The sequence below is a fragment of the Gobio gobio genome (genome assembly GCF_949357685.1).
Source record: "Gobio gobio genome assembly, chromosome: 20".
Lineage (NCBI taxonomy): Eukaryota > Metazoa > Chordata > Actinopteri > Cypriniformes > Gobionidae > Gobio > Gobio gobio.
The window spans coordinates 18,949,984-18,973,395 of NC_137113.1; the positions used below are offsets into that span (position 1 = coordinate 18,949,984).

At 44.8% G+C, this 23,412-nt stretch overlaps 2 protein-coding genes across 2 annotated transcripts; one reads left to right on the forward strand and one right to left on the reverse strand.

The window, feature by feature from the left end:
• Positions 1-18: 18 nt before the first annotated feature.
• znf646 (zinc finger protein 646) lies at positions 19-9,825 on the forward strand. Its single transcript, XM_079801139.1, has 4 exons — positions 19-155; positions 1,907-4,745; positions 6,190-7,284; positions 7,372-9,825. The coding sequence occupies exons 2-4, from the start codon at positions 2,119-2,121 to the stop codon at positions 8,270-8,272; spliced, it is 4,623 nt and encodes a 1,540-aa protein (XP_079657265.1). The 5' UTR covers positions 19-155; positions 1,907-2,118; the 3' UTR covers positions 8,273-9,825.
• Positions 9,826-10,009: 184 nt separating this feature from the next.
• Positions 10,010-22,713, reverse strand: LOC307116775 (uncharacterized protein). Its single transcript, XM_079801141.1, has 5 exons — positions 22,578-22,713; positions 20,472-20,576; positions 11,794-11,931; positions 11,651-11,703; positions 10,010-11,558 (listed from the first exon to the last, which is right to left on the reverse strand). Exons 1-4 carry the CDS (start codon positions 22,660-22,662, stop codon positions 11,663-11,665), a joined length of 369 nt encoding a protein of 122 aa, XP_079657267.1. The 5' UTR covers positions 22,663-22,713; the 3' UTR covers positions 10,010-11,558; positions 11,651-11,662.
• Positions 22,714-23,412: the final 699 nt, after the last annotated feature.

The following is a 23,412-nucleotide window of genomic DNA, read 5'->3' on the forward strand; positions in this document are numbered from 1 at the left end:
CCCTAGCAACAAAAGCAGGAAGTGAGTCGTGTGGGATGGGGAGAGACAATTGTTAGAAAAGGGGGGACGAACACGCCCGTCCTGAAACTAAAATAAAGTGGACGGAGTGCCAACATTACACGCACCAACACCACACAGGGAGACCTCAACAATCAGTATGTATACTCATAACGTTATTTTTTGCAGTATCAGTTTGCTAGATTTAGCCGCAGTTTCTAGCCGCCAATTGCTAACAAGCTCGCAATGGTATGGGATGCTACCGCCTCTCCCTAAAATATATTTTATTCCGCTATTCTCCGCGTTTTGTCTGCTATATTAAATCAGACCACTACTAGATGACTATTACAACGATTGATTAATACACTGTCAAGATTGTGCTTGTGTAGCTAGCTGTTAAGCTAATGTGCTGGAGAAGTGTTTACTGTGTCAATAGAGCTCCATTGTGTGAGGCAGCCTGTCATCTAACTAACTGCTGGAGCCCGTTAGTTGATCCTTCATGCTGACGGATCCCGCGTTATTTTGTGGAATAATGTAATATTTTTAAATTAGACATCATATTAGAATAGAAACTAGAACTCTGACTAACTAACGGATCCATGATGGATGTTAAATAGGTTTTAATTGATATAGAAACCTTTGCATGTACTTTGAGTTTATATAACACCCCAAGTTGGTTTAATTGTTGCTTGTATTAAAAAAATCAGGTGTTTTTGCCTGTGTTTTATAATTGATGGACACTTATCAATTAAACATTATTTTTAAATGAAAAGTCATTATTTACTTAGCGCATATGGAGTCAAATTTATTGTGTCCCAAATTCTGTGGTTTAACTGTTTTCCATTTAAAACTTTAACAATTTAATAATTCAAAAGTTAAACTATAATGGGGCCCATATGAAATCAGTTTTATTTAAAAAAACAAAAAAAAAACATTTTATGTTATTTCTTCTCGATTCTGTTCTTTATTTAATTCAAATGTATCAAAAACTCTGGAAATCAAATTCTGTCAGAATTTCTTTTGTTTGAGTATGTGTAGATGAAGTTGTGCATCTCATTCACACTTCATATTTAAACAGGATTTTATTTGCGGTTTAATCATCACAGACACCTCAAGGGCTCTTCAACCTGTGTCCTGGAAGGCCAAGGTCCTGCAGAGTTTAGCTCTAACCCTAATTAAGCACATCTCGCTAATCAAGGTCTTCAGGATTACTAGAAAGTTACAGGAAGGTGAGTTTGTTAGCGGTTGGGTACCTAAACTCTGTAGGACTGTGGATTGGGGCCCTCCAAGACCGGCGTTTATGAGCCCTGCACTAGTCATAGTCACTACATGGTTTGACTTTTAATTGATTCTACTGTCATACTTTTGTTTTATTAATTCATTTGCCAAGGTGCTTGACATTACACAATTTCATCCGTGTTTTACGCATGACGGAAATCTTAGGGTCCTATTTACTCACCCTCATGACATTCCAAACCTGTAAGAAAGACTTTCTCCTAACAGCATCAAAAAAAGGTCAGGCAGCATGACAGCTTCAGTCAACAATTACTTTTTATTTCATTTTTAGTCCTTACAATAAAAGTGAATGTTGACGGAGAATGTCGCATGTAAAGAAAGTAAATCATATGGGTTTTGAAACAGTGTAAATAATTTATTTTTGCATGAATTTTCCCTATAAACCTGTGCAGTGTTTTATTGTACAGTAATGTTAAAATGCTTAATTTTGTTTAATTACTACTTTTTTATATATAATGACTCATTGGTTTTGTAAACTCTTTGTAAGCTTTTGTCACATTATAGAGAGAGCAATGGTAATGTTTGCTTGTTATCATTGATTTTTTTTTGTTTTGTTACGCAACTGCCTTGTGTGAACTAAATGGTAAATAATATATGGGTTTTCCTGTTACAGATTTCATCCAGTGCCTGCACTTGCATCATCCTCCCAATGACATTTTTCCAATGGAATGGAACAGAATGCATTCCCAGCTACTTTTTTAAATGTTGCCTTCACGTTCAGGCCTCACCGAACAAGCCATTTTGATAATAGTGAGGACAGGCGTGTCCCTCACACTTATTCAAACTGGCTCTTATTGACATTTCTTATCATTATACCATAACATTATGGCTATGCAAGAGCCAGGCATGCCCAGTCTTTTGGAGCATACAGACACTTTTCATCAGTCTGAAGAGGAACGCAAGTTCAAATGTGAGGAATGTGGACGAGGATACAGGCATGCTGGCAGCTTGGCTAACCACAGAAAAACACACAAGGTTGGCTCTTTTCAGTGTCATATATGCTCCAGGAAGCTCTCCAACGCATTAGCTCTCAAAAGCCACCTGCGCATCCACACATCTAGAAAGAAATATTCCTGCACAGAATGTGGAAAGGCTTTTCGTCTGGCAACTCAGCTGGTCACCCATCAAAAGGTCCATCGCAATAAAGAGTCTCATGTCGGGACGAACAATGTTGCAAAAAGTCAAATTGAAAGTGGTTTTAAAGAGGAAGAGTTGCTGCATCTAGATGATGTGGATTTTGACATTATGCCAGATTTGCAGCCAGACATGAAGCTGAATATTGCTCCAATGAGCAGCCTTTGTAATGATGCAGTGTCTGAACACATTTCAAACTCCAACCCAGAAAGTGATACAGCAGCTGAAGATGATGCTGGAGACAGGCCGTTTAAATGTGACTTGTGTGACAAGACATACAGACATCATGGCAGCCTCATAAATCATAAGAAAACTCACCAAATGGGAGTATTTGAGTGTCCAATCTGTTTTAAACAGTTCAACAATCTCGCTGCCCTTAATAGTCACCAGCGAACCCATAGTAAAACCCGAGGTCGTCTCAGTGCACAGAACTCTAAAGCTGCCCTCACAGAATGCAAGCAAGAACTTGCCCCTCATGTTATCCCACAGAATGGGGATGCTAATATACATTTTTGTCACCTTTGTCAGGTTACTTTTGCTAATGACGATGAGTTTCAAAATCATATTCTGTTGCACAACTCCTCTTCTGTTTCATTTGAGCTCCCTACCAATTTGTCAGAGGAGCATAATTTCTCGTACAGTGATAGTGTTACTCATTCCCCAGAGTCTAATCCTTATCCCCCCACTAGTGACACTCCACCATTGCCTCCGTTACTCAATAAAGTTGTTGATTATGACCAATCAGATGGGCTAATGGAAAATGGTGATGTGTATCTACCCAACCCTTTGGATGATAATTCGTTAACTCTACATGCTCAGGGACAGCCAATGGCCCTACCATCAGATGACCTCAATCTTGATCATTCAACACAATGTCCTGATAACATCAAAGTAGAAGATGATGACAGTTCTGATCGCCGCTTCAAGTGCAACGTCTGTGGCAAAAGTTACAGGCACGCAGGCAGTCTTATAAATCACAAACGATCCCATCAGACCGGGATCTTTCAGTGTTCCATCTGCCGCAAGAGCTACCCACATTTGGCAGCTCTGAGAAGCCACCTTCGGATTCATAAGGGAAGACCCACATCTTTGCCTGCCAGTTCTGAGGGTGACTGGCTTTCCTCAGAGCCTTTAACACATGAGAACCAACAGGGCTGCTTTTCATCACATGAGAGCGATGTAAGTGAAATATTAGACCTTCCTCAGGACCTGGTAGACTCTGTGCAGCATAAATCTGACGAGGAGTACGTGAACGAGACAAATGCTACGGACTTTCATGAGCAGTTTGACAATTCCTTCCCAGATGAGCACCTACCTCAGGACGAACAGCTCATGGAGAGGCACATGTGTGCAGACTGTGGCAAGACATTTACTGATATTGCAGGAATCAAGTCACACATGTGTCCCCTCCTGAATCAGCAGTATCAGACCATGACGAACGACTCATCCGGTCACATGGACTTTCACAACACAAAGCATCAACATTTCTTAGGGGAGTCGGGCGAGGATATTGGTTTTGAGGGACACAATGGCAGTGCAGCTGAGGGCTATTTTAGACAGCAGACCTTTCATGACAACATTCATGGTCAAATGAGTGAGGGCGAAGATCAAGCGGAGTGTGAAGACGGTGAAGAAGAGGAGGATGATGGAGAGATGTATCAGTGCTCCGTTTGTGGGAATCACTATACTAGCATGAGTGCACTGCGAAGCCATCTCACAAGTCACACTCAAGCTCATGCCGCACCTTCAGCATCTGGCCCATCATCTGTGTCTTCTCTGGAGGTCAAGAGAGATGAACAGAGTGAAAATCAGCAGAGTGAATGCAGTTTGATTATCTGCAGCACTTGTGGAGAGAGCTTCACAAAGAAACAGGACCTACAAGCCCACCAGCTCTTGCATAGCAATATAGAAGGCAATCCGCCAGAACAATTTGTACCAGACCACCAGAATGAGCTCAAACCAAAAGTGGAAATGGAAGGTATTATTTGTGGGAAATGTGGCGTAAGCTGCAGCGATCTTTATCACCTCAATAACCACAACTGCACGGGACAACAAGATGGACAAGTGGAGGAGAAATGTGCGGAGAAACCGCTTCTTAGAAATGCATTTCAACAAGAACTTTTACAGGAGGGTCCACATGATGGAGAACGACAGTACAGGTGTGACCAATGCGGTCGTTCATACAGACATGCTGGATCTTTGCTCAATCATAAGAAGTCTCACAAAACTGGGGTGTTTCGCTGCTTTGTTTGCCAAAAGCGTTTTTATAATTTGTTGGCCCTCAAGAATCACCAGAGGACACACTTCGACGTTAAAAAGTAAGTAATTAAAATTGTTCAAATTTCAGAATTTGATTGCTTCATCATATTTCATCTAGGGATGGAACGATTACCGGTTTCACGATAAAATGTACTGACGGTTAGTAATATAGTTTAAAAATTAATTATCATCAAAACCGTGCGTGATTATCATGATTTTGAAACCTCGCGAGCTAAATCCTGTCTAGTCAGCGTCAGTCTGGTGCAGGCGCAGCGAGCAACGCTGTTTTTTGAATGAGAATAAATGGCAGAAGGCAGTGACAACACTCGGGGGATTATTCAGCCTTCTAAAAGGACCAAATCTGAGGTGTGGTCATATTTTGGCTTTTACAAAAGTCCTGAGGGAAACTTAATCGAAGACGGTCACCCTGTCTGCAGAACATGCCAGAAGAAAGTCGCTGTAATAGGGGGAAACGCGTCAAATCTGCGAACGCAAGGCAAGTGGACTTTGACCTCAATACCAAAACTACGTCTGGTATTACTACCACTCGCACTTCGTTTGAACTTATTATAGTCTTCTCAAAAGCCATCTGTTATAATCGCGTTGCGCATTATAACCAACCACACGTGTGTCTAATAATCAGAGGCATTCAGATTAGCCGGAGTTTTGTTCAGAGCGCGCTCTCACTCGCTGAAATCTGCACTCAAAACGTGCGATGTATGCAGGAGATTCATTCATCATATGATACAGTGGTTGACTGTTTGTGTTCTATTTCAGCAGCGTAAATAGTTTCAAACAAACACAGCAGAACCACAGTGCATCTGATATGACTGGCATAAAGTCGGCTTTACGTTCGAGATTCGCAAATTTAGGGACCGTCTCTTAAGTTACATACAATATTGGTACACGTTTCAAACTTCAATAGCTTTTGAAGAGAATGGCTTACCGTCATAAAACCAGCTGTAAAGTGTTCATCTAGGTGTCAGGTATGATGGACACCTTTTGGATTTTTGATATTTAATAAAATAAACTGTCAAATCATATGAAAATATGGATGCATTATTTCACTAGGATACTGTTTGGGCTCGTACACAAAATAAGCTAGATTTAAATCCGTCATAGCTGATAGAACAGTGATGAGAATATTGCTTGAGAATATATTTACAGAGATGATAATATTTGAGATTATATTTACACCAAATTATTATTTATGCGTTGCTATTGACGACGGCCATTATAAGGAAGGAAATCCCACAGAATAGAATCTAGCTTAAAAAAAGTGCTTTGAGCTGCTTGATTTTTGTTGTTTGTTGATTTTCAAATATAAAACAAGTTGAAATGTTTAAGCGTGTGCATCTGTTCTTTTTGAACACTTTCATCTCATTTGAAGAAAACCGTGATAATTTGGGTGAAATTTCCGTACCGTTTCATCCCTAATTTAATCTGTATTGTTTTATAGCCAAGTTCTTATTTATCTGACCCCCCACCCTCTTTCTTTACCAGGCATAGTTGCTCAGAATGTGGGAAAGCATTCAAAATCTATAAACAACTATTGAACCACCAGAGGGTACATCAGGAAAACAAGGCTAAGATTGAAGAGCTCAACAAACAAATTCAGACACTCATGCAGATGAGTGGAAATGCCTCAGGGAGTGGAATGCAGGCACTTAATTTCAGCAGAAAGAGAATGAGCAGACGCCATAAGCAACGGCAGACCTCTAACAGTGATCAGTCTAGCCAAGAAAAGGAGGGCCAGATAGGAGATCCCAGGGACCCTCGGCCTTTTGTCTGTGATCAATGTGGCCGAAGCTATCGGCATGCAGGAAGCTTGGTCAACCACAAAAACTCCCACAAGACAGGTGAATATTACTGTGCTTTGTGCAACAACACCTACTCCAACCAGCTAGCAATGAAGAACCATTTAAGAATACACTTTGCCGTCAAAAGATACCGCTGCCAAGAATGTGGAAAGGCCTTCAGAGGAAACAAACAGTTACTCAATCACACATGTTCGACCACTAAAAGGAATGCAACAGCAAGAGGAAAGGTCAAGGGCCACAAAAAAGAAAAGGCTTTAAAATGCAAGAATTGCCGTCTTGTGTTTCCAGATATTGAACTACTTGAAGGACACACCTGTTGCAAAGAGGCTGTCCCTTATTCTGTCCCACCAGGAAATGTAGATGGTGACAATGACCGTACGGCACGAGAAAAAGAGGAACGACCGTTCAAGTGTAACATTTGCAGTCGAAGTTACCGTCACGCCGGTAGCTTGTTAAACCATAAGAACACACACAAAACAGGCCATTTCACCTGCTCCTTCTGTGCCAAGCCCTTTTCCAATCCCATGGCTTTACGAAACCACACGCGCATTCACACGCAGAAGAAAAAGTATGTCTGTCCTACTTGTGGCAAAGCGTTCCGTCTCTCCAGTATCCTGTACAACCATCAAAAGATCCATGCACGGGGAGTAACTCATTACAGCTGCCAAACCTGTGGCAAAAGATTCCAGGGAAAGTCTGGGCTAAAGAGACATCGCTGTTACCGTAACGGAAATCCGAACTCTACTGTAAATCAAGATGGTGTGGACAAATGCTATACGTGAGTCCTGTTTTTATTTGAACACCTATTGTTTTCTATCCTTCATAATGTCATTGTATCTGATGCCAGTATTGTCCTTTGTTACAGATGTGATCAATGCGGACGCTCTTATAGACACGCCGGCTCCCTTCTCAACCACAAGAAGACTCACTCTGCTGACCTCCTGCACTGCACTCTCTGCCTCAAAACATTCACAGATCCTCTGGATTTAAAGAGTCACTCTCAAATGGCTCGCCACTGCTGCCCAGATTGCGGGAAAACCTTCTGTGAGTTTTCACACATGCAGAGCCACATGGAGGTGCATAGTAAGGGACTCCCCTATTACTGCAACATATGTCAACAGAACTTCCCAAACCTGGAAAGTTTTCAGCAGCACCAGGAGCTCCATGGCAGCCTACAGGGGCAGTCACACCATGAGCAAGGTATGCAGATGCAGCAGGATTTAGGCTGGGACTCAACACTGGACCAGCAGATAGGAATTCAGAGCCTTCCTAAGATCGACTCCGCTTTCAGCCGAGTACACGGATTCCCTGAGCCGCAAGAGCAGCAGGAAAGCAGCGAGGACTACGGCAGGGAGGAGAAGAGTCATGTGTGTGAGCACTGTGGGCGCACTTATCGCCACGCTGGTTCGCTGCTCAATCACAAGAACAGCCACAAGACCGGCTCCTTCTTCTGCTCTGTCTGCCAAAAGGAGTTTACCAATCTCATGGCACTGAAGAATCACAGGCGCATTCACACAGAACCCAAACGTTATCAGTGCCTGGAGTGTGGCAAGGCCTTCCGGGTCTCCACCCAGCTTATCTGCCACAGGCGCATCCACACCAAAGAGAAGCCCTTCTCTTGCCTCCTTTGTGACAAGCGTTTCTCTAGCAAGTCCAACCTCCGGCACCATCAGAAGATGCATCAGAATACCCAACAGACCTTCGAGCCCTCCTTCAATATGGATGATAATGCATTAATGGGACTGGGCGTGGATCCTTTCCTCTGAGGCCACACTTCAGCCTTGCCACTCCCAAGGGAAGATTTCAAAACAATATTCTATTGCAAGAGAGAGACTCTCCACCCAAGGCCTAATGCCAATAATCGTACAACATCAGGTTTCCTGCTGTGCTTGTCCAGATGGTGTCGCATACAGATGCTAATCTCGACGAGGCTTGCCTCCTTTACTGTTGTGTTTTTAAATATTGTTCTTTAAAGGACATTTAAGACTGGCATTGATAAGATACTACCTCTGGTAGGGACAGTAATACTGTAGACATTTTAGAATAAGTGACAGTGCCTGTCAGAGACCATTTTAGATTTTTATTTCATTTGTTTTGTGTTCCCACACAGTGCACAAATTGTATGGTACTATGATAGATCTCAGACTGAGAGCTTGGATGTGTATTTCTGTCCAAACTCTTACACAGTGCTGCCTTCAAGAGTCCGACCGATTATTTGGCATAATCGGATGGGGGAAGGAATAAGGTCTTTGGTTTTTTTTAATTAAAAAAAGGTTATTATGGGGATATAAAAGGATACATGCTATCCTTCTTGTAATGTTTGTATTAAGTGCTTCCGTTTTTTTCAGGTTATCGTACTACTCATGGTAGATGTGCTGTTATCACTTCGTCGTCTCATTAAGACCAACGTACACATGATGTTTCATAATGAATGACACTGGTAAAGCTGTTCAATAGCAACCTAACCTTAAGGCCTGTCCTGTAGAAAATCTCAAAGATATTTATTTATTTAAAAATAACTATTTATACCGTAAGCATATTTCTTGTCTTTATTACTGTTAAATGTGGTACACATTATGCATGGTATTAAATGTGATAAATGCTAGATTGGTTGAGTACGTAGGTATTTTAGATAATGGTTGTAAACACTTCAAATACCTCTTTACCTCTTTAAAAGCATTCACAACAGCGTATTTGAAAGAACAGCATATTTCAGTTTTCTTAGCGCAGCATACTTTTCTAGTAAATGTTTTATGAAGTGGAACTTCACAAGATTTTGGAGCACAAAAAAATGAATAAACCCAAAAAATGTATGATCGGTCGGGCTCTATTAGGGCAGGAATTCACAGACTAAACATTTTGCTACTTTTTTTTAAATGCTCAGGTCTCGCAACTTACTAGACGCAATGTAAGAAAATGCATTTAGCTTGATGCTTCTGGCATCAAGGCTTCTATGTCTGTCTTCAATGCCAGATTGAATTTCATTGTGCCATTTCATATCACCACCCTACTTGGATCAAAATTATTTGTAAGATGGTTTCCTTTTAAGCCTATAGATCAGTGCTTACTGATTATTTAAGAGTAGGAGTTGCAAACCTTCATGTATTAATGGCTTTGTTAGATTTGAAAAAAAAAAACGTAAGATGACAATTGAGACTTCTTGTAATCAGATGCATATATCTTAAATAGAAATTATTTATTTTTGTTCACATGATCAATGTTTCTCTTTCTCAAGTAGGGACCTTAATAAGCAGATGTTTATTTGTAGGTGTTCATGCCCTCACTTTCTTGAACTGAATAAAAACAATATAACAGCGTGTTTTGTGCCTTCACTTCATCTTTATGATCTTGAATCCCTTGCAGTTGCATTACATGATTATTTTAGAATATGCAAACGAGTCAATAAGCTGTTCTGCTTTCATATTGTCACTTAAAGTGTGAAGACTGAAATTAGATACTTTTAAGGACACATTCAGGGAAAAGAAAAATGGCAACACTTTAATACAATACATTAGTTATCTTTATTGCATAGGTTCTGCAGTCTGTGGTGTAATTGTGAATGAGTAAAGGCACGTATACACAACCAACTTTACTCAAGACTGTGACAGCTCCGTGCATGCTTCACAGGTTTATGTTTATCAAGATTCTGGACTAGTTTCTTGCCCTCGTTTTCACAGACAAGGCTTAAGCGTAGACCAGTCCTATACTAAAACGTATGTTTGGACTGTTTTAACTGAAAGCAACTTGCACTGACATCTTAAAATATGTCAGTGCCATTGTTTTGTCTCAAGATGCACACCAGTAATGCTTTTTTCTAAGGCATGTTTATAAAAGCTACTTAAATGTCTTAAACTAAGGCATAATCTAAGCTCTGTCTGTGATACCAGATTTCTGACAAACATGGCAGTGATTCGCAATGAGGTACGTAGTCTTCTTGGGAATTGGGACTGAAAAATGTGCTTAGTTTTCCTGGAAACAATGTAATAATGCAAATAAAAAACTATTTCTTTAAGCAAAATATTCATGTTCTTATCAGAGTTGGTGAGATTCACCCCTTTACTCTTGCTAAATGTGCTTGAAGTCATCCAAACAAGTTACTTTCTCCTTAGCATCTGCTGTATATAAATATATACATTTCTATACATTTCAATGCCCATTGCTAGCTATTCACCTAAACTTGGTGATTTTATCCTTTAGTAACGTTTTACTAAGATTAATTGATTAGACACTAGATATGAAATGAATTGAGATACAAGTGTAAATATCGCTCTAAACTATCTAATCTCTTATGCGCGTAAAGGCTGGTAGGAAATCTGTTAATGTCAGCTGGCGACTCGTCTCTTTCAGGCAATCGGCTGCTGAGTCTTTGCTGGTCTTCAGTGTCCCCACATCTCCAGAATGTTCATCAATGCCATAGACAGGCGGCTGTGCTGAGCCAGTCGGTGCCAACATTGTTGTACAAAGGGCTACATCTATACAGTGCGTAGTATTCCAAAACTATAAAAATAGATAAACTGTACAAACGATGATTACAAATACATTCAAATGGCTATGTGCCATACTAAACCTGTTTAGGAGGCATAATTGTGTAAAAAGGATCCTATTTGACTAATTCTACTACATTAAACAGGTTAAGGTTGTTTGTGTTTATCGTGTTCACAAATCTATATAACAATGGATATTCAAGTGGGAATGCATCTACAATGCACCATAAGTGCAACATTAATGGCCTGCGAAAACAGTGTAACAAGACCTGTTGCTGAAGCATTTTAAGGGTTCCAACAAAGGAATATAAAATATGCTGTCCATAGGATGTCACTTAGCACCTAAGGTTTGCAAAACCATTCTGCACAGTGAACGACAACGTCTCAGTGCAGCATTTGTGCATAACCATTCGCTATGCATGACATAGCCTACTAATGTAATAAATTAGACAAATCAGATGCTACTCATAGAACACTCTGTGGTTGAGGTACCAGCCAGTGTTTCACCAACTGGAGTATTAATTCACTGGAGTAACAGTCCATTTTCATATGGTGTCAGTTCCTTGAGCTGCAAACATTTAGAAGATTGAATATTAACAAAATTAATTTTCTTAATGCTTTTCAAAGCATACTAAAATGCATTGCATTTTCAACTCTCACCTCTTGGAGAACCTATAATTGATAAAGGGGTCCTGTTGTCTCTTCAATCGGCTCTGTGAACAGAAAAAGTTGGGTTAGTTCTGAGTCCTGCTCTGAAAGAGCGTTTATGTTGTTAAAAGAAAGATGTAATGTTAACATCTCACCACGTAAGGTCCTCCTGGACCTGCATTTATGTACTATAACGCCTATGAGCAAGGCTCCAAAAACAACTACGGTTGCCAGGACAGACAAACTGGTAATTGCTGCCACTCTCCAGGAATCTGAAGGCTCTATGGGTGGGCCTTAAAAACACAGGACAATGTTACTGGAAGTCCTCCAGCTCTTCAGATCATACAGAAAGAATCTGACCACTCCTTCTCTGTATGTTAGCTCTGACCTATTGCAAAACAATGTACTTACAATGCATTCTCACGAGTGTTCAAGCTTATTTAGTATGGAAGGATGAACCAGTTAACTGATTTGGATCTTTGAGTCTTGTTCAGCACAATTAATTCATCTCTATTCAAGTTATTTCATTTATTTGAGTGTAGTTAAAGGATTAGTTCACTTTAAAATTAAATTTACCCCATGATTTACTCACCCTCGAGCCATCCTAGGTGTATATGACTTTATTACATCAGACCACCTTCAGTATTAAACTTACAAAAACAAACATAACGGACATAATTATGAGAGGCTTTACACTTTCTTCGTAAGTTGAATACGGAAGGTGGTCTGGTGAAAAAAAGTTTTAAATATGTATATTTTTCTTTCAGAAACCCATCAATTTGCTTCAGAAGGCCTTCATTATTCCCCCGGAGTCGTGTGGAATACGTTTATGATGGATGGATGCACTTTTTTGAGTTCTTCAAACTCGTGAGCCGTCTTCACTGCCATTATAAATGGTTAGTAGCCTACACTCTAAAAAAAAAAGGTCCTATATGGCACCAAAAATGGTTCTTGGCTCGTAATTATAGGGGAACCTTTTTAAGTGCTATATAGCACCAATTTTGGTGCTTCAGTGGTTCTTCAGAGGTTCTTCACCGGTTCTTTGACTAAGGTACTATATAGCATCGCTAACTAAGGTGCTATATATAGCACCAAAAGTGGTTCCTCTATGATTACGATGAATAACCATTTTTTGTGCCATATAGAACGATACTCGGTTACTTAACGTAACCTCGGTTCTCTCTAGAGAGGGAACGAGTATTGCGTAAGTTCCTTACGCATCGGGAAAGTTTTCTTTCTTCGAGATTACTGAAAAACCCAAAATTATCCTTAATTTTGTAATATTGTCAACGCAGTGCGGCAGCCTGGCAGACCATAGCAGGCTATTCCAGCGTGCTATTGGCTGCTCTGCTGGCAACTGCAGCAGCCTATCGGTGAGCCCGCGTGACGTGGCGACCAATGAGGGCGCTTCGCGCCCACCTGGCTTCATTTGCCTACAGATGGGGCGTGGCCACGTGTATATAAGCGGTGCTCACGGGCTGCATATTCGGTTTTCGTAGTTCTGAAGCGTAAAAGCCCGCGGGGCGCACGGCAAGGAACGCAATACTCGTTCCCTCTCTAGAGAGAACCGAGGTTACGTTAAGTAACCGAGTATCGTTCTCTTACGAGAGGTTCTCTCGTATTGCGTAAGTTCCTTACGCATCGGGAACATATTATCAACGCCGTGCGCGCCTCGCATACCGCACATGTTTCCCGGGGAACCGGGGAAAAAACACTGCTCGGGCAGGGTGGCCGGTAAGGAAACGGGCCACCGTATATACAGATAATTCATTTGAACTGAACTGACGGGTGGTTACGACGGGTGGTTACAACACCCTGTCCCATGAATGAGGGAACAGCACCTGCCGGCCTCCTTCAAATTCACCACACCTTGTCTCATGAATGAGGGAACGGCAACGCCGGTCGCCTTCAAATTCACAATATCTTGTTATATGAGTGAGGTAACGGCACCGCCGGTCACCTTCAAACTCACATAAGCCTAGTACCGAACTTACTACCAGTATGTGAGCTATGTCTGCGCAGAATCACTGGGCAGAACCAACAGCCCTATTGAACTGATAACACTTTCGCCTGTAAGGCAGGAACTTCCAGATTGTAAAATCTCACGAACGTAGACGGGGAGGCCCAGCCTGCCGCCATACAGATATCGTGGATGGAAATCCCTCTGGCCCAAGCCCACGAAGAGGCCATGCCTCTAGTGGAGTGTGCTCTGACACCTAGCGGGCACTGCAGGTGTTTGGAAGCGTATGCTGTTGCAATCGTGTCCACTATCCACCTGGACAGGGTCTGTTTCGAGGAGGCGAGACCTTTAATGCGCCCACCAAACGAAACAAATAGCTGCTCAGAACGCCTGAAGGCGGCAGAGCGTGTGACATAAACCCTCAATGCCCTGACAGGGCAGAGGACATTGCCACCGTCCCCCTCGTCGGATGCTGGCAGAGCCGAGAGGGAGATAATCTGCGCCCTGAAGGGAGTGCCGATCGCTTTGGGGACATAACCATGCCTCGGTCTGAGAATGACCTTGGAGTCATTAGGACCGAACTCCATACACGTCGGGCTCACTGAGAGCGCGTGTAGATCCCCCACGCGTTTTACTGAAGCCAGAGCTATCAGGAACGCGGTTTTGAGCGAAAGGAACCTCGGTTCCACGGTTTCAAGCGGTTCGAAGGGATGAGCCTTCAAGGCCTCTAGGACCAAGGCCAGATCCCATATAGGAACCGATGGGGGCCGCGGGGGATTCATCCGTCTGGCTCCTCTGAGGAAACGGATGATGAGCTCGTTCCTTCCTAGCGTGCTGCCCAGCATCGTCTGAGCGAGCGCTGCTATAGCCGCTACATACACTTTGAGCGTGGAAGGGGCCCAGCCCAGTTCCAAAAGCTCCTGGAGGAAGGAGAGCACCCGCTGGACCCCACATTGCTGTGGATCCAAACCCTTGGAAACACACCACTCAGTAAACACCGACCACTTAGAACTATATAACCGCCTCGTCGAGGGGGCTCTAGAGTGTGAGATCGTGTTCATAACCCCTTCGGGCAGGTCAACGGATATCCGTTGGTCACCCATACATGCAGAGACCATCGCTCTGGATGGGGATGCCAAACTGACCCTCCGGCTTGAGAGAGGAGGTCTGCTCTCAGCGGAACTGGCCACGGGGGTGAGTGCGACAGCTTCACCAGCTCTGGGTACCAAATCTGGTTCTCCCAGCGCGGCGCTACAAGGAGCACCGGGCGGCGCGTCTCCCTGATTTTCGCTATAACCTGGGGCAATAGGGAAATCGGCGGGAAAGCATACAGCGGGAGGCTGGGCCAAGGCTGGGACAGCGCATCCTCGCTTTTGGATAGAAACTTCGGGCAGCGGACGTTTTCTCTCGTTGCAAAGAGGTCGAGCTCCGCTCTGCCGAATAGGCGCCATACCAGCTGGACTGTCTGGTTGTGCAAGGACCATTCGCCTGGGAGAATGAGGCCCCTGGACAGCTTGTCCGGGCCCACGTTGAGTTGGCCCGGTACGTGCGCGGCCCTTAGCGAGCGCAGCGAGCTGTGTGCCCACGTGAGCAGGCGCTCTGTCAGATTTCCCAGACAACTGGATCTGACACCGCTCTGCCGGTTCACGTAGGATACCACCGTGGTATTGTCCGACCGGACCAATACGTGGTGGCCTCGTATAAGAGGGAGAAACTGCTTGAGCGCGTTCTCTACCGCTATCATCTCCAAACAGTTTATGTGTAGGAGTTTTTCCCGACTCGACCAGAGGCCGAAAGCCGATTTGCCCTCGAAAACGGCGCCCCAACCCGAGGTGGAGGCGTCCGTCGAGATAACCTTGCGGTGTGAGATGGCTCCCATCGTCACTCCCTGCCGGTACCAGTCGGCTACTAACCAGGGCTCCAGAGCTGAAACACAGCTCTGAGTCACTCTGATCCGGAAGCCCAGGCTCTGTGAGGCACTCGAGCGTTTAACCAGCGTTGTAGCGGGCGCATGCACATTAGGCCCAGCTGGAGCACTGCTGCAGCTGAGGCCATGCGTCCCAGCATCCTCTGAAAAACTTTGAGAGGTGCGATTTTGCCCGGCTGGAAGTACGCAGCCATGCGTCGGACTCGACGCGCGCGTTGGGGTGACAGGCAGGCTGACATTGCCACGGTGTCCAGATTCAAGCCCAGAAATGAGGTTGATTGCGTGGGCACCAATGAGCTCTTGGTCCAATTGACCGTGAGCCCCAGGCTGTCCAAATGGCTGAGCAGCACTGCCCTGTGGGCGAGGAGCTCGGCCTCTGACTGTGCCAGGATGAGCCAATCGTCCAGATGATTCAAAACTCGCATACCCTGTCTTCTCAGGGGAGCGAGGGCCGCGTCCATGCACTTCGTAAATATACGGGGTGCTAGTGACAGGCCGAATGGCAGGACGGTGTATTGATAAGCCTGGCCGTCGAAGGCTAATCGTAAGAATGGCCTGTGACGCGGCGTTATCCTGATTTGAAAGTATGCGTCTTTCAAGTCTAGGGAAATTAGCCAGTCTCTCGGGCGAATATGCGCGAGGATCTGCTTGGTCGTGAGCATCTTGAACGATCTTTTCATAAGAGCTTTGTTCAGACGCCTCAGATCCAGAATCGGTCTGAGCGACCCATCCCTTTTCGGAACGAGAAAGTATCGGCTGTAAAAGCCTGACTCGCTCATAGAATGGGGAACCGGTTCTATAGCCCCTTTGCACAGCAGTGTGGCTATCTCTGCTCGAAGTAGATGTGCTACTTCCTCGCTCACTCTCGTCTCCGTACGCGCACAGAAGCGCGGAGGGTGGCGAGCGAACTGCAGAGTATAGCCGTGCTTCACTGTTCTCAGCACCCATTCTGATACACCTGGAATGGCTTCCCACGCTCTCGCGTGTGCCACACGGGATAGAACGGCCTCCGGGCTCGGAACGCCGCGCTTCGCGGGTTCGATGGCCTGTATAGGAGGGGCGGGCGCAGTGCGCGCGCTCTCTGTGCTGTGGGCCAGCCGATCGCTCGCGATGGCTGGCCGCCCTACACACTGTAACTCTACCGCTTCGAGCGGGGAGTGGCTTGTGTGCGGCCCTACACTCGTCGTTTCGGCCACCTTGGGCGGAGAACAAATGGTGTGTGGCGCGGCGCCGGGGGCAGAAATGTTTGCGAAAATGTGTGAGCGCGTTTGAGCGGGCACAACTCCTACGCGTGGAACATGACCGGTTAAGGGTGGCTGTGTGACAGCGCGTGTGGTGATTAGGCGTGGGCGCAAATAAGCGGACACGTGACCTAACTTTGGCACTCGAGCGGCCAGTGGCCGCTTTATGTGAGTGAGAGACACGGGATTTGTGGTGCTTGGGTGCAGGGGTGAACACAGACAAGTGGGCACGTTTACTGCATTTGAAACACATACGGCGTGAGCCGTGCAACCAGGAAAAATGCAACTTTGTGAATTCTCTGGTTCGCCGTAAAAACGGCGTTTGTAGACAGGCGAGAGGGCAGTTTTGCCGGCTCGTTGGCTGCGTGAGAGCCATCTGCAGCAGCCACAGGAGTGGGGGCTGACAGGAAGAAGAGTTTTGACGGTGGTCCGGCCACGGCGGGACTTAACCGTCGCTTCCCCCCTCTGCTAGGAGGACTTTGGAGGGGCTTCAGTTGGAAACAGGCGAGCGGGCGAATTCGCCAGCTCGTTGGCTGCGTGGAAAACATCTGTAGTAGCCACAGGAGTGGGGACTGACAGGAAAACAGAGTTTTAACGGTGGTCCGGCCGCAGCGGGACTTAACCGTCTTTTCTCTCCTTATGTATAGACGCCCAAAAATACTCGAGCACCACGTGGTGCGAGTTAGCTTTCTGTATGTAAGAAAAGCTGGCCGCGAGCCCGGGGAAGCGGACAGTAAAACATTTTTATCTGCCGTGAGAGCTGGGCTCGAACTCAGGTCTCCGGCGTTTCAGCCGCTGATTTTGCCACTGTGCTACCGGGAGGGACACATTAGCGTTAAGTTAGCGCGAGCATACGGCAGTACGTCCTCGTGCTTGTTGGCAGTCGTGTGTGCATAAAAGACAGGCTCGTTACTGCAATAGTAATATTCCCAGCCGCCTGAACTGGAGAGGGGGCTGAGAAATGTTAGAGAATGGCGGTTCGTCCGGCCACAGCGGGACGAAAACACCCTCTGTTAATTTCCCGGTGAGTGCGGCGCGCGCGCGCGCGCTGAACGTGCTCGTGACCGTGCGCACTCTCATTCCTTGTGAACGCCGCAATCTGCGCGGTCCAACAGGGGGAAGTGCGGGTTTGTTGGAGAGCATATGTCAGCGTCATGTCTCATGACGGCGTTTGTTTGCTGGCGTGCGTGTCTTAACAGGCTCGTGTACAGCAATATGAACAATTCCAGTCGCCTGAACTCATGAGGGGACTGAGAAATGTGCGCGAGGGTGGAACAGCTCTCTTGTAACGTAAAGAGAGCTGCAGGACCGTCCGTTTCTGCCATCCCTTGTAAGCGGCGCATTAGCGCGGCATGAACAGAGGGGGGAGGAGGCTCACTCCGAGACCGTTCATTCCTACCATCCCTTGTAAGCGGCGCGGTGGCGCGGCATGAACAGAGGGGGAGGAGGCTCGCTCCGAGACCGTTCATTTCTACCATCCCTTGTAAGCGGCGCGGCTTGAACAGAGGGGGAGGAGGCTCGCTCCGAGACCGTTCATTCCTACCATCCCTTGTAAGCTGCGCGGTGGCGCGTCTTGAACAGAGGGGGAGGAGGCTCACTCCGAGACCGTTCATTCCTACCATCCCTTGTAAGCGGCGCGGTGGCGCGGCTTGAACAGAGGGGGGGAACAGCGGAGTGATGTCGTCATAAAACTGCTCGAGTCGAGCCCGCAGGGTCGACATAGAGAGTTCCTCGCACTCGGGGCATTCGCCCGCGAGGAGTGCGGCGGCGGCGTGGTCACGGCCCAGACAGAGAGCGCAGACACATGGCGGTCTCTGGTGCTGAGCTGCACGTGGCACGAGCCGCAGGTGGAACGAGGCATTTTGATAAAAACGCCCGTGCTCTTTTATGAAACGTGTGACGCAGAGGCGAGAACACGTGCAATGAAAGGATATAATGCTGCCGGATAGCAGAGCAGGCACGGAAGGCTGAAGGTGGCGAGATGCAGCCGGCTTCTTCAGGTGCTGTCCTAAGCTTGCTGTGCTGCGCGGTCAACGGCGGCGGGTCCCAGATCCAGCGATGCGAAGAGCTTCGCTGAAGAACAGAAAATCGAATATGCAGCCCGTGAGCCCCGCTTATATACACGTGGCCACGCCCCACCTGTAGGCAAATGAAGCCAGGTGCTCATTGGTCGCCACGTCACGCGGGCTCACCGATAGGCTGCTGCAGTTGCCAGCAGAGCAGCCAATAGCACGCTGGAATAGCCTGCTATGGTCTGCCAGGCTGCCGCACTGCGTTGACAATATTACAAAATTAAGGATAATTTTGGGTTTTTCAGTAATCTCGAAGAAAGAAAACTTTCCCGATGCGTAAGGAACTTACGCAATACGAGAGAACCTCTCGTAAGAGAACCTTTTTTTTTTAGAGTGTACAGTTTACTGCAGAGCAACTCATTTTGTCTGTGTGAAATAAACAGTTATGGTTGTAGATGTAGAAATTACAGCTAAAGCTCCAATCTCCTCCCTAAAAAAGTCAGTTGGTGCCTCAATGTCAACTTTGCTCAGAGAAGCTGTTGATGATGACTTCACACTCCCGTTTTTTTAGCATCAAATAGCTAACTAAAACCAAACTTATTTAAAAAAAAACAAACACTTGAACTTACATCAGCGTAATTAAAAACTACCTAAAATGACAGAAACCATCTTAGGAAAAATTTATTTGAAGTGTAATTTGATTATGTCTCGCGTCCCATTAGAATACATGGAAGGGGCGGGGTTTATGAGCCATACTGGGACCAACCACCTGGGAAAGTAGTGCTTGCTGCAGAGCATCTGGAGCTCAAAGGTGGAGCTTAACGCTAACCATAACCCTATCTCTCCACCAATTAAACAGGTTAAGCTCCACCCTTGAGCTCCAGATGCTCTGCAGCGAGCACTACATGTCTCCACCTGAGGGCAATTGAGGTTACGAGGTAGCCTAGAAATCTAGGCATGCCCTAGCGCAGCAAATCTAATTTGCAGCCAGGGTAGTCTAGCAACTCTCTGTTGGCGTGCGAGCTGGAAAAACCAAACTCTGGTCAGGCCAATCACATTGTGGATAGAGTCGATGGGCGGGCTTAACATAATGACGGCAGAGTTGCCGCGGTTCTGCGTGATACTTGTAAACAAAGAAGCTGGCGAACAGCGCTGAAGTCATTCTTAAGAAAGGAAGATGTGTTCGGAGTTTTGTCGACCGGATACAGCGAAAGTTTGATCTATCAACTAGCTCCGCTTCACCTTCTTCGTTGCTCTGGTTGGTTGTAGCGCTATCCTATTGCGTGCAGAGGGAATTTGAAAGACAATCGTTTATCCCGCCCCTCGGATTGAGCCTTGCCAATGGTGAGTTCCCAGACCCAACATCTTGATGTGGGTCTGGCTTGTCAGGCTACGATTGAGGCGCTTTGGCTTCACTTTTCAAGACTCGTGTGGCACACTTGTTATAAATCTTGGACAAATCTGGATATTTATAGCTCTGATTGTGTTCATCAGAAAGAAGAAAGTCATACACCGTGGAAGGCTTGAGGGTGGGTAATTTTCATTTTAAAGTGAACTAATCCTTTAAATTATAATATTTTAAATAGCCAAATGAACGAAGGAGAGATCGGACCATATTACCAACTTGGAAACAAACTATCTCTACTACTCAGACCAATTGTAATCTTAAATTTGATCCATTATATATACTCACATGTGTCACATGATGGAGTTTTCGGGTACTGTTTGCATGTAGAACAAGGTACACATACTGCAACATCTCTATTCCAGAATTCAGATTTCGCACAGAGGGCTGAACCTGACAAAATTGAACAAAGAAGCGCACACAAAAAGGTGTCAGATAGCGGTAGTAGCCTACCACATTACAGTAAAACTGACAAAAACAACTCTGCACAGGTTTCCTGATAACTAGGAGTGGCTTCGGGGTTTTGCACATGGTTAAAATATGATGTTTTACGACTGAATAAGAGCCAAGAGCTTTCTTTGCTCAACCTCTTTTTCAAATGAAATGAGATGGGAAATTCCGTTCAAGTGATGTGGTGGTGCACTCGCGGGGAAACGGTATTACTCATGCTCTGTGTGCGTAAGCAAGTCTAAGCTGGCGGCCAGAATATGATGTGGCCCCTGAGAGTTTATGCAAAGTGTCCCACTGCGAGAGCTGAGGACATGGAAAAGTGACTTTAAGAGAACTAATTGGTTGGGGTGTCGTCAGTGCGATCTGCAGGGTTTAAGTTTGTATTGCGCACATGCTTGCAATCAGGGGAGGTACATTTATAGGGAACATGCGGTGAGACAGGTAGCCTACCACAGTCTTTCAAGAAAAACCTACAGCTGCATGCGGTCTATAGATGATAAACATCTGCAAGCTTATATCACCCGCCGCAGCGCTGTGTGACGTGACTTTGAGATTCTATTGAAGACCTTTCAGAGAATGTCTTGATGTCTATTCCTTGTGAAGTGTAGCCTATTGATTACTGCCATCAAATGTAAATGTTTGGCATGAGCAACTAAACTGCCTAGCCTACTGAATGTCAAATCTTTTCTTGAGATGTCGTGGGACACAACAGAACAATGTGCACTGCTCTGATTTATAATCTGACAATGACAGAAGGAGACTTTTAAGGATGCATGACTCAACAAGTGTTGTAGGCAGATAAGTCTTTATGTCATGCATTCAAGCACACTCATTTGCATGATTAAAAAAACTGTGTAACTGTACAGGACAATGAATTGAACTTCAGCGCATTCTTATCTGATGGTTGAGGTTGAGAATGTGGGCTGATTATATACAGACAGAGGCCGTGGAACTTGAAGCATACTGAAATCACGGTCCTACATCACAAATGCGCACTTGAGAAATAGAAGAATATGTTTTATCATGCACACACAAGCAACTTGAATTTCAGCTCTTAACCTTTGAAATTCAAGGACCCCCATTGTCAAAGTTAATATTTGAAGGCCCCCTTACACAGGCTAGGGTTCTTCCTCTCATTCCTCTGCTGAGATGAGGAGGGGATGAAATAAACATTATTCAGTTTTGTTTTCTAAGTTTGTATACTGGTGGTGAGCTCAGCAGTGTGTAAATTCCTCAATGTATTCATATCTTATTTGTTAAATAATTATGAAGATATCTTGAGGGCGCCTTAAAAGTCCAATTGGGCCTCAGTCCCAGTAGACAACTACAGTATATTAATGATCTAAGCATGTTTTCATGTGCATGATTAAATCCATAAGACTTTAAATCTAATTTCCTCGTTATAATGAAACTTTGTAACATGACATGAAGCAGTTTACTGACGGCATTAAATCACTGCTTAACTAAAGCCACTGAATATAACAAGGGCATATGGGCACTTTCCAAGACATTGCCTAATAGCAGACAATGCACTTTTTCCCCGCTTTCCTGCGAGTGTTTTTACAATTAAAACAGTTCCAGCAGTAACATACACATGCCAAAGTAACAAAGACACTACAAGCCTCATGGAAAGCTGAAGCCTCTTGTGTTGCACTGTTCTCAGCTGGGCACAATACAACCCATGGTGTGGGTGGGAGTGAAATAAGAGCATTGGAATGCGGAACCGGTGGGAACTGTAACTGGTAAAGGAAGCTATTACGAATGAAGCAGTTCATCGTCATTAACTCCACTGACTCCACGTCTTTCCATGTTCATAGCAAGAGGACAAATGAGTCAACGTTTGGAACTTTCTTCAGCCACAGAAAATCCATAAGAGAAGTCATACATATGCTATATGTTATAACACTGAGGTATTATTAGGCAAATAAATGTGAATATGCTTACTTTTATCGGCGTTTATTCCATTAATAAGCGTGGCGACCAATAAAGTAATCCAATAGATGCAACGCAGCACAGCACAGGAATCCATTGAGCTTTATATATATTGAAATCCCACAGCGATTTCAAAAGATTAAAAGCCACAAATGGGTTTCTAGCATAGCAAAAGCAGCTCGTGAGAATGAACCACCCCAAACTTTCAGTCTTGTTTAATAGCGCCCACGCCCACGCGTTGGGTTCAACTCCTCTATGAGTCATTTCCTATGTACTGTACTGAGATTCTGTGGCTGTGTCTCCAGAATCCTGTGGGCTGTCTATGTAGACACCGTTTAGGGAATCCGTGTGAATTAAAATTAGGGTTGAGAACCGACAACGTTTACCAAGAATGTTAGAGAATAATTATTGAGAAAATATTTGATATGATCATGACTTTCGGTTTGTCATTAGTTCTTATAAGCCTACTGTTTACATACCACGCGAAATATTCAGAGTTACGACCTACAGCCGGTTCACGACATTTTTGAGCCTATAAAGAGAGCCTGTTCTTTTAGGAGCACGCTTGCTTGACCATGAGTCAGTGCGTCGGATTCCCAAATGAATGACGCCGAGTCGATTCTTTTTAATGAATCAAAAACAGCGCAACCCAAGTCTTTCCCCGCAAATAATTCGGCTCTCTTTAGTGAATCGAAAACGTTTATGAATCATTCGTAATTGTTACTGAATTAATCAGAGTGAATACAATGTTAACTTTAGTAACATAAACATTACACAAGTACTAAACGAATTGTTCATGAATAATGTAACCGTCAATTTAAGTTATGAACAAACATTAACGTTCAAA

Bases quoted from the DNA above. Each gene is read 5' to 3' on its own strand.
- LOC307116775 (XM_079801141.1), bottom strand. From the start codon at position 22,662: ATGGATTCCTGTGCTGTGCTGCGTTGCATCTATTGGATTACTTTATTG. The intron at 20,577-22,577 runs GTAAGCATATTC...CAATTTTGTCAG, and splicing joins TGGAATAAACGCCGATAAAA to GTTCAGCCCTCTGTGCGAAA. The intron at 11,704-11,793 runs GTGAGATGTTAA...TTCTGTTCACAG, and splicing joins GTCCAGGAGGACCTTACGTG to AGCCGATTGAAGAGACAACA.
- znf646 (XM_079801139.1), top strand. From the start codon at position 2,119: ATGGCTATGCAAGAGCCAGGCATGCCCAGTCTTTTGGAGCATACAGAC. The intron at 4,746-6,189 runs GTAAGTAATTAA...TTTCTTTACCAG, and splicing joins ACACACTTCGACGTTAAAAA to GCATAGTTGCTCAGAATGTG. The intron at 7,285-7,371 runs GTGAGTCCTGTT...CCTTTGTTACAG, and splicing joins GGTGTGGACAAATGCTATAC to ATGTGATCAATGCGGACGCT.